Source organism: Chironomus tepperi, unplaced genomic scaffold (assembly GCF_022539635.2).
Source record: "Chironomus tepperi strain 1889 unplaced genomic scaffold, CSIRO-AGI_Ctep_v1 contig_244, whole genome shotgun sequence".
In the NCBI taxonomy this organism is placed as follows: domain Eukaryota; kingdom Metazoa; phylum Arthropoda; class Insecta; order Diptera; family Chironomidae; genus Chironomus; species Chironomus tepperi.
In genome coordinates, this window is record NW_027226366.1 from 2131514 (window position 1) to 2141468 (window position 9955).

At 31.5% G+C, this 9955-nt stretch overlaps 5 protein-coding genes across 9 annotated transcripts in view; 3 read left to right on the forward strand and 2 right to left on the reverse strand.

The window, feature by feature from the left end:
- Mob2 (MOB kinase activator 2) overlaps positions 1 to 3879 on the reverse strand; it is a 33952-nt gene extending 30073 nt beyond the window's left edge. The window contains exon 1 of the mRNA XM_070641238.1: positions 3695 to 3879. Coding sequence (XP_070497339.1) covers positions 3695 to 3864 — 170 coding nt within the window. The 5' untranslated portion in view covers positions 3865 to 3879. The remainder of the gene's footprint in view (positions 1 to 3694) is intronic.
- Positions 475 to 3440, forward strand: LOC139091340 (threonine-rich protein-like). Of its 5 annotated transcripts, XM_070641377.1 has the most exons (4): positions 478 to 2077; positions 2132 to 2190; positions 2264 to 2541; positions 2689 to 3440. In XM_070641377.1, exons 3-4 carry the CDS (start codon positions 2491 to 2493, stop codon positions 3343 to 3345), a joined length of 708 nt encoding a protein of 235 aa, XP_070497478.1. In that variant the 5' UTR covers positions 478 to 2077; positions 2132 to 2190; positions 2264 to 2490; the 3' UTR covers positions 3346 to 3440. The 5 variants fall into 5 exon arrangements, with proteins under 5 accessions (XP_070497477.1, XP_070497475.1, XP_070497476.1 ...); XM_070641376.1 differs by lacking the exon at positions 2264 to 2541 and having other exon boundaries at positions 475 to 2077; XM_070641374.1 differs by lacking the exon at positions 2264 to 2541 and having other exon boundaries at positions 477 to 1691; positions 1747 to 2190.
- Positions 3880 to 6278: 2399 nt separating the features above from the next.
- Positions 6279 to 7194, forward strand: LOC139091343 (probable ubiquitin-conjugating enzyme E2 W-B). The gene is made up of 3 exons (XM_070641379.1): positions 6279 to 6432; positions 6522 to 6656; positions 6719 to 7194. Exons 1-3 carry the CDS (start codon positions 6415 to 6417, stop codon positions 7022 to 7024), a joined length of 459 nt encoding a protein of 152 aa, XP_070497480.1. The 5' UTR covers positions 6279 to 6414; the 3' UTR covers positions 7025 to 7194.
- Positions 7195 to 7229: 35 nt separating this feature from the next.
- Positions 7230 to 7950, forward strand: Polr2F (RNA polymerase II subunit RpII18). Its single transcript, XM_070641371.1, has 2 exons — positions 7230 to 7371; positions 7477 to 7950. Exons 1-2 carry the CDS (start codon positions 7343 to 7345, stop codon positions 7838 to 7840), a joined length of 393 nt encoding a protein of 130 aa, XP_070497472.1. The 5' UTR covers positions 7230 to 7342; the 3' UTR covers positions 7841 to 7950.
- On the reverse strand, positions 7871 to 9679 carry hd (humpty dumpty). The gene is made up of 3 exons (XM_070641369.1): positions 9614 to 9679; positions 9411 to 9553; positions 7871 to 9346 (listed from the first exon to the last, which is right to left on the reverse strand). The coding sequence occupies exons 1-3, from the start codon at positions 9650 to 9652 to the stop codon at positions 7927 to 7929; spliced, it is 1602 nt and encodes a 533-aa protein (XP_070497470.1). The 5' UTR covers positions 9653 to 9679; the 3' UTR covers positions 7871 to 7926.
- Between the last annotated feature and the right edge of the window lie 276 nt (positions 9680 to 9955).

The following is a 9955-nucleotide window of genomic DNA, read 5'->3' on the forward strand; positions in this document are numbered from 1 at the left end:
TCTGACATTTTTTTGGCATCAAAAATAATAAAAGAAAAAGATCTTGTACTTAAAGTTGTGCTTTATGAATATGAAAAATGATAAAAATATATAAATCAAGAGTAGAAAATCTAGTAGATATGCATGAACTAGTTAGTTATAAAAAAAAATTATAATCATCATCGTTATGAAACAACCGTTTGTTTAACTTTATCATTTTACCGTGATGAAATTGTTTATTTGCTCAAACAAATGGGAAATAAAGAAGAACGATGAGAGAGAAAATTTGAGGCAAAAAAACTTCAATAATAAATTTTTCTTCTTCAATTAATTACATATTTTCGAATCTTCTTTATGCTATTTTGCGAAATTTGCTCATTCTCATTGCTTAAAATAGCTCTATAATTTTCTCATTCACAATTACGCCGAAATTCTAGATGATTTAAGGTCAGAGAAAAAAATAACAACTCTCCCTCCCATGTATTCTAGCAGAGAGAAAATCCTCTGATAATAGAAGATCAGAGCGCATTGTTGCTCTCATTATCGAACGTCCACGTGGTATTTAAAAGGTTGTCAGTATTTTCGAAATTATCCAACGGTTGTAAAATATTCAAAACAAAAATGGCGGATTTGCTCACCTCAAAATGTTTTGTGCAATTTATTTTATCAATCATCGACAAAATCTTCTCAAAATATTGACTATTAAGCATAAAAAAATGGCAGCATATCTACTGTAAACATCCCAACAAATCAATCAACTTAATTGACAAAATAACCAAGATCAAAGGAATCTCCCTGTCAAATTGAATGACTAAGCGCACCGGTACCCAAAATTAAAAAGATTCACTCAGAAATTAAAAAAAGTTTAAAATTTTTTGTGGAATTTTTGACATGCTGCTCTTTGATCTTTTTTACATTGTTCTGACTCATTCTTTTCGGATTTCTCTCTTTAATTTTCACCTGACGGCGTCGCCCACCCAAAAAGGAATTGATAGTATTTAAAAGTCTATCCCTCTCAACACTCACAAATGTTGATTAGAACCGTAACATAATGTTTTCGTCTGATCTCTATCAGGTGTTTTTAATCCTAATTTTAAAAGTCCGCATTACACACTCAATAGGATTTCTTTCCTTTATATACCTGAATCACTCCGTAAGACTTACAAATACATGCAAGTTGATACAAGTCATAACATACGATATACGAAGAATGTAGCCATAGGAAGTAATAGCCAAATTAGATATGCGATGAGAGGATGAGAAGATGAAAATAAAAACAAATGAAAAGAAAACAAGGAAAATCGTGTAAAATTCCTTGAAATGGAATTGGATGGAATGAGATATAAATAAAAGTTTTTTTTATTATCTTTCACATAAATTTATTTTTTTATTTTCATCTCTCCTTCTTCATTCACGGTCGCGTCTTCATGGCAATAAGTATCTTCTTTCACAAAATGATTGAAAGTTCCTTCCTGACACGACCTGTATTCCTATTCATTTACACAACAAAACAATGACAAGAACAAAGAACCGCAAGTGTAAATATGACATTTTATATTCCCTTTTTCCTCAAACATCGATTGAATTTCAATGTTACCGAATATGATGTTTTTACATAAACTTTGTTTGCGCTTCACTGCCTATTGTACAGGAATTGGGAAATGCACTTACATGAATGATTTAATTTCTCTGTTGGGATGTTGATCAGCTGAGTAAATATTATGAAACTTTTTTACATAACAGTGCTGTATTAAGTTATACTTTAAGGGTACCTAAGGTCTATCGAATGACGAGAAACAGACCTGAGTCATGCATAAGAAATCAAGTCTCTAGATACGCCCTTGATGTGGAGTAAATAATAAAAAAAAAATGACTTGAGGAAGTCAAGTGAAATGCAGACATGAGTTCTGTAAACATTGAAATCACATTTATGTTTATACATAATCATCATATTGCAGATGCTAATAAAGTTCTCGTTGAGAAATAAACACAAATATGCAAAAATGAAAAGAACAGATGAGACGAATTTTTATAAATCGAACCAGATTCCAGAAGTTTAAAACTACTTTATATTATTCTGCACATTGTGCATGTTACGGTAAGAATTCCTTTTTTTTTTTTGTTCAATTTTATGTAAACACATTTTTCACAGCTGTTCACATTCATGATAGCACACAAATGACGTCCTTTCGGAACTACAAAAACAACAATGTAAATGCCACACTTTAGTTTCCCTCCCCCATTTCCATTAAATTTATTCTCTTTTTGCAACAACCTGCTATAGTTTGCATAATCACGTGGATATTTCATGTGTACATCATCTTATTATTCAAATCAATACAAAAGGAACAGAACAGAAACACGGATAGGGAAAAAAAATTTTAATAAAAATTCGTGTATATAAGTAGTAACTCGGTCATATATCACTTGCAGTTCATCGTTTGATAAATATTGTTATCAACACTGTATTTTTTGTGATAAGTAGAAAATATTACGCACATTCAACAAAAAATGAGACTAGCATTATTGTTTGCTTTTCTGGTTTATGGAATGACTCTGCAGGTAGAGAAAAATAAATTTATTGGCCAATAATGTGTATGTGTGTAGTCTTGACGCAACAATTAAACTTTTTTGTGTTTTGAGCTCTTAAATTTTTTATGCTGGTAAAAAAAAAATAGATAAGGAGGTCTAATTTGTTGTCATTTTCAGAACTGTGAAGTCGATGCGATCTTTTTTTGGAAGAAGTTTATCAAGCCATTTTTGAATATTACAATATCAGGTTCAGGCTCGTCTTCAGGATCTAGTTCAAGTTCATCTGGATCATCATCATCAAGTGGAAATGGCTCAAGCACGAGTATATCGACTGGAGATTTGAACAACTCAAATATTATTTTGGGTAATGGAAACACTATAAACCAAAACATCAACCAGACTAATATGTCGGCGGGCACGGGAGATGACTCAGACAGTAATTCAGATGCAGATTCAGATTCTACGACAACTACCGAGAGCACAACAACAACAACTGAAAGTACAACCACAACAACTGAGAGCACAACAACTACTGAGGATACAACAACGACGACTGAAGAGACAACAACGACGACTGAAGAAACTACAACAACGACTGAGGAAACAACCTCAACGACTGAGGAAACGACAACAACAACTGAGGAAACCACAACAACAACTGAGGAAACGACAACAACTCCTGAGGAAACTACAACAACGACTGAGGAAACGACAACAACTCCTGAAGAAACTACAACAACTACCGAGGAAACAACCACAACTACCGAGGAGACTACAACAACTCCTGAGGAGACTACAACAACTACTGAGGAGACTACAACAACAATGACGTAATTAAATAGCAATGTATCTAAATAAATAGAAATAGGAAGGTCGAAAACAAATTTGTTTCAATTAAAGTCAGTCAGCAACCAAAATATTTCAATAAAGAAGGTGATCAATCCATAAAACCAATAACTTTTATTCCTAAACAAGCAATATTATTGCATAAATCATTCAATTCATAATGGAACCTTTAAAAGAAAAATTAATGTTTGATTTAATCAATTTATGTTGCACTAAAAAGTCAGCATGAGCATGCTGAATATGAGTCAAAGATCACGCCTCAAAAATATGTTTTTAATCCACTTTTTAAAAGTGAAAATAAAGTCATGACTGTCGCTCAATAAAGTCACTCACTCACCTACAAAAGCACGTTATGGTTTCATCAAGATCCAATGGTAGATTAAAATTTTTAGACAAATGTCTTCGTGAACTAGAATCACTTGGAATCACTGAATAACGAATTGTGTCATTGTCTACCGTTGAATTTGTTGATGAACTTTTTGATATTAGACTTGTAAGAGTCCACATTGTACGAATGATTTGTAAGCACTAACCATAATGTGTGTAGTTTTCTGTTCCTATACACATGCCAAATAAGGTTTTTTTTGATTTTTTTTTATTAAATTAAGAATGTATTAAAGTATGAAACAACAACCGTACGTGAAACAATCGGAAAAGCGTAAAGCTTGTTGTTTAACGAAGATTTCTGATTTTTCTTTTCTTCCATGCTCTTATGACACAAATTCGTGCTATTTTTCGCTCACTTTTATATCAGCCAAAAAGTCTCAAAAAAGATGAAATTGTCTGTTTTAGTGCACAGATATACACAATTTTCATTGATTTATGATGCAGTAAAAAAAAAGCTTATTTTCTTTCCCGAATTATTGATCCAATGTTAATATCTCGTGTAAATCTTCTTCGAAATTATATATATATACTGTACATGAGGTAGAAGTTGCTGCATGTACATGGAAGAAAAAGCCCTTGAAATCTTATATGGAAAAATCACGTTGAGAAAATCAATAAAATTTTCCTTTCTCTCTCTAGCGTCATATCGTTCGACTTTTTTCTTTTCTTTCCTTTCCTCTACTTTTTCATTCTTTGTTGTGTTTTTTATTTGCGCATTTTGCTTTGTGCCTTTTTGGCTATACTTTGTCAGTTGAAACGATCGATCCGACCACTAAATGCCAATTTTTGTTCCAATTCAGTCAAGTTTATTTTTTTGTTCCGGAATATTGCTGAATCAGATTTTGATTTAACGGATTCTGAGGTTGTGAGTATAAGCAGGTGCCAAGAGGTAAAATGCGTGTCACGACATGCACGATCATTTCTACTTGTTTCCATTTCTTTTACAATATTGACGATAGAAAGAGAGCGAATGAGAGATGAAGAAAGTGGAAAATGAGGAGAAAAGAAAAACATACGATACGGATGGGTCGCAAGTCGCTATATAATGGGTGAAATATTTTTCCTTTGATACATTACTCTAGTTTTTTTCTTCCTACAGTTTTTAACTTATATGCACGATAAAATAATATATATATTTTTGTAGAGGATGTTCGATGGGAAATTTATCATGAAATATTAATTTTATACAGTCACTTAACAAGTTTTTTTTACAACACATACATTGTGAGATTCCTTTATAACAAGTTCTTTGCGGGATCGATGAGTAAATAATTTATTTCGATTAAAAATCATTGATTTATGAAGTGTATTAAAAGTAGACATAATCGATGAGAAGAATAATGAGGTCGTCAAGAGTTGAAATTAAAATTTTCACTACATGAACTGCTGATTAATCAGAGGTTATCAAAATACGCTTGTTCATTCAATTATATGCATGATTTTTTTTTCTTTCTTTATTCTCATCATCATACAACATCCATAGAACAAATTATCATACAGATTGTAAACATCCAATATTTTTTAGTTCACTTACCCTCCAACAAGCTCCAAAAATCCATCTTTGAGACTTGAAAAATCCAGCTTGTTTTGAAATAAATAAAGCACAGAGTGCACAACAAAACTTAAACAATTTTTAACTTTGACTTTGCCGTAGATATGAGAGATTTTGATTCTTTTTTTTCTTGTCTTCTTTTCTTTGACCTTTCAAATGAACACTAATTATCTTTTTAATAATATTCACTTTTCTCCCTACTTTTAGCCGATTATTATTGAATCAACTTCCGAATTGATTAAAGATGTACTGATTACGCAACTTATTTCTTTGATAAATAGGATTTTTCAGTAAATTTTCATTTATTTTCCTTTTTTTCTTGAAAAAAATTTCTTTTTGCTATTTTTTTGTTTATCCCTTGGAAAATTGTATGATTTTATGCTTAAAATTATCTACACAATACACACTTTACATAAAACTAATCACTATAATGATTTTACAAACTTAATGAACACTTTTAACCGAAAACGCTAAATAAACTTGTTGAATTGACCGAAATATAGAGGAATTAATAAAATTCAATGGTAATTTCGATTTTTGGTTTTTAAAATTTTCGTTAAAGTTTTAACGAATCTTTTTAAATCTTTATTATTGTAACGGGTAAATTCACTAAATACTTTCATTAATTCGCGTATCTATCCATGACATCAAGAATTTTGAGATAGAAGTAATGTTTAGCCACGATCTATATTGAGAAAAACTTTAAAAATTGAGTTTTTAAATAATTAAAATCAAAGTAAGCATGGAAGTTTATAAACATTCGTTGAGTTTTTCTGGAATTTTGAGATTCACACCATTTGTTACATTGCTCAATCAGACAGCTGATTGGATACATTTCATGAATAGCTGAGCTTTAAATCAAGTGTAATTGCATAATTAATTTAGAAATCCAGATCCCTAGATATAATAATCAATAAATTAATTGAATCTAAAAATCCAATCAGAAATTCTGTAATTTAGTATCCAGTCACAGTGTGAATGCGTGCAACAAAGTTATCTACCTTCTGAGATAGTTGTTGTTATTTAGGAAATAAAGAAACATAGTGAAAAAAATTTATTTATAGGCTTAAAACTAATGCTGGCTCATTTTTAATGTTAGATTCATAAGAAGTTCCAAAATGTCTTGTCCTGCAGAAGTAAGTCTGACTCGATGTCACGTGAAAAAGATAATTAATTAAACTTACAATGTATTATTTTCTTTATTCGTAATATGATCTTTATTTAGCGACGTTTGAGGAAGGAATTGCTTGAATTACTTACCAATCCTATGCCTGGAATATTTATAGATGAAGAGAAGGTAGGAAATAATATAAATGAATGGATTGTCACAATTGAGGGAGCTGATGGAACAATATATGAGGTAACTGAAATCCACTTCCTGAATTTCGTCATTTTATGGACATTTCATATTTTTCTTCATAGGGCGAGACATTTCAACTTCAATTTAGTTTCAACGAGAAATATCCATTTGACTCGCCAACAGTCCTTTTTACTGGTGATAAAATTCCTGTACATTCCCATATTTATTCAAATGGTCATATATGCTTGAGCATATTGACGGATGATTGGACACCAGCATTATCCGTTGGTGCTGTATGTTTAAGCATTCGTAGTATGTTGTCGTCAGCAACAAAGAAGGAACGACCACCTGATGATATGATTTATACTAGGACATGTTCAAAGAATCCGAAAAAAACGAAATGGTTTTTCCACGACGATACTGTATAAAGTAACATCTATGAAGCGAATTGAGACGATTTAACATGATTACCTACTAAATTTTATGTTTATAGATATCTTTTAACTACTTTATGACATTACCTTGAGAAATCCCTAACAAACTACCTACTGTATTAAGTTAATCAATAAATTTGTTAAAATTAACGAATTTCCAAAAATTTGAATTTTTCTTCTTTTGAAACTTAGTTGATTTGCCCCTCGAAGTTGTTTATCCCCTTGTTTATAGCGAAACTTCTCGTGCTTAAAAGTTGCGACAATTTATTTAATTTAACAAGTTATTTCTGCTGATTAAATACATTTAAAACCATGGATGACGGAGATTATGATGGAGATGAGTAAGTGCAATTGAAATATTTAATAAATTTGAAGTTATTTAGTGAAAAATGATCAAAACTGGATGTATACAAATTTTCATGAAATTTTAAAAATCTTAATTATAGTGTTGGAGGAGACGACTATGCCGATGATGATGTTGATGATGAATTGGAGGATATCCAGGAAGATGAAGGAGATAATATTGAAATCGTAATGGCAGGACAACAGCATGGCGGATCAGTTCCAAAAAATAAGCGAATTACCACAAAATATATGACAAAATATGAGCGCGCAAGAGTTCTAGGAACACGAGCTTTACAGATTGCAATGTGTGCTCCAATTATGGTCGAATTGGAAGGTGAGACTGATCCTCTACAAATTGCCATGAAGGAATTAAAACAACGAAAGATTCCAATTATTATCCGACGCTATTTACCTGACAACAGTTATGAGGATTGGGCGATTGATGAACTCATAATTGTAGATTAATTAAGAACATTTCTCAACATCATATTTTTTTAAGAAAAAGAAAAAGTTTATTAACAAATTAAGATTTAAAATAAAGCTATAAGTCACTAAAAATATGTAAATCCACCTAATTTTCGACAATATTGTAGTCGTTCTGTAATATTAATAGCTTCAGGTTTAACACTACACATTGTTTTCAGCACTTCCATATCGATTCCACAATCTGAAAGATTCTCAACACCAAAAACATTGTCAGCGAAAGTTTGCGACGTATCAAGATCATTAATTAGTTCCTTTGATACTTTTGTGAATGCAATTGTGTTGATATAGTTAGCCATAGTAAGATTATAGTTATCTTTAAGTTCCGATAGTAATGTTGTTAATGTATGGACGGTATGTGGCAATATAGCACCAATCAATTCTATTGAAAAATAATCAGCACCATCGATTCTCAATTTACTACTTTTCATGTTTTGTCGTCTTAAAGTTCCTCCCAAAAATCCAACTGGAGCTAATAAAGTCGGTGGAATTCCAGCCAATTTTCCTACTTTTGGTAACGTACTTTTAGCATTAAGGAGGAAATTGAAAAATGTTTGGCAATCAGCACCTTCAATTAATGCTGTCGATACATCTCCGTGATCATCCTCAAGTTCTCGTTGCTTTGCCTTGATATTTTCCTTAAACTTTATGTCCGACTTATTAATTCCAAGATCCTCTAAAAATGCCATTTCATCCTCTTCTTCTTCCTCATTATTTTCGTCAGGTGCTACTACTATGCTATTATTTGGTGTCAAGCTCTTTTTACCGGATTTCTTCAGTGGCTGTGTAAACTCAATTTCTTCGTCATTAAGCATCTGTCGGAATCCTTTAGAAGTTGGAGTTAATAAAGCATGCATTTCAGCTCGTCCACCGATTCCAGCAGCTCTAAATAATATATTATAATTATTGGCTAAGACATAAAAGTACGGACATTGACGAGCTCTTAATAAATTAAAAAGGTTCTTAAAGCTGTTCATCCAGTCCTTATACAGTGAATCGATTTCATTTTCATTCAATTTGAATGGATTATTATTGCTCGAATTCCTTTGAACTAAATTAAGCCACGGTAGATGTGGTGATTGCCAATACATAAGATTCTGATGGAACCGCGCACTGCTTGATATATCAAGTCCTGAATTTGTATTTTTAATGTCTAAGCATCTTACGAATCCAGTCAATCCAGATGCCTCAACAGATGACTTTAATGTACTTGGAGTTACCATTGTCTTACTTAATATTCTTATACATCGTTTAATGCTCCAATCAACAGGCAGGAACTTTAATATCTCAATTTTTGGCGGTTCCTCTTTTGTATTTTCTTGCACAATTCCTATTACATTCTTTTCATACTCATTTAGTACTTCTAGTATCGGTGCCTCAAGATTTGCTGACGGTTTTGACTTTGTACTGTGAATTAGCTCGAATATTGTGTCTTCTACTTGAATTAAACTATCTTCCCGAGATTTTTTGTTATTTTGGTCTGTATCTCTGAAAATTCATAAATATCCACTTTAAACATCATGGAATGTGCTGAATGTCCAAAAATGCTTACCTTGCAAACGGATTTGCTCGTTTCTTTCTATCAAATACATTATTGCTACCCAAATCATTTTCTGGTTTATCGCTAGCAGTGGTTTTCGATTTATGCCTTAATCTCTGCTGTAATTGCTGTTTTCTAATTTGTATCTTCAAAAACTGAAAGAATTTATGTCATACGATGAGTTTCATTGCAAATGATTAGTTAAATTAACTCACATCCTCTGGTTTAACAAAGGTTTTTGTTTTCTCTTCCATAATTTTTGTGTTCTTTTGTTATTGAAATATTTTTTAAAAGCGTCGCTTTGATTAACGAACTTTTTGAATTTGAATTTGAGCGGTAAAATAATTTGAATTTTTTTTGGCAGTTAATTTTATTTGAAGTTGTTTTTTTAGGGATCTTTATTGCGAATGTTTACAAAGTCTTTCCTTAGCAAATTTAATGGTTCAAATGGAAGTTATTGCCATAAAATTAAAATTGTCAAGTTAAGAACAGTTGAATATTTTCTTAACGAAACTCAAAGCGTAGCTTTAAACAAATTTTCTTTACCGAATTTTTCA

Coding starts and splice junctions, on each gene's coding strand:
- LOC139091340 (XM_070641373.1), top strand. CDS start 1,996: ATGAGACGAATTTTTATAAATCGAACCAGATTCCAGAAGTTTAAAACT. Junction 2,191..2,688: donor GGAACTACAAAAACAACAAT/GTAAATGCCACA, acceptor TGTCATTTTCAG/AACTGTGAAGTCGATGCGAT.
- hd (XM_070641369.1), bottom strand. CDS start 9,652: ATGGAAGAGAAAACAAAAACCTTTGTTAAACCAGAGGAT. Junction 9,554..9,613: donor CCTTTGTTAAACCAGAGGAT/GTGAGTTAATTT, acceptor AAATTCTTTCAG/TTTTTGAAGATACAAATTAG. Junction 9,347..9,410: donor CGAGCAAATCCGTTTGCAAG/GTAAGCATTTTT, acceptor ATGAATTTTCAG/AGATACAGACCAAAATAACA.
- LOC139091343 (XM_070641379.1), top strand. Junction 6,657..6,718: donor CTGATGGAACAATATATGAG/GTAACTGAAATC, acceptor TTTTCTTCATAG/GGCGAGACATTTCAACTTCA.
- Polr2F (XM_070641371.1), top strand. CDS start 7,343: ATGGATGACGGAGATTATGATGGAGATGA. Junction 7,372..7,476: donor GGAGATTATGATGGAGATGA/GTAAGTGCAATT, acceptor TCTTAATTATAG/TGTTGGAGGAGACGACTATG.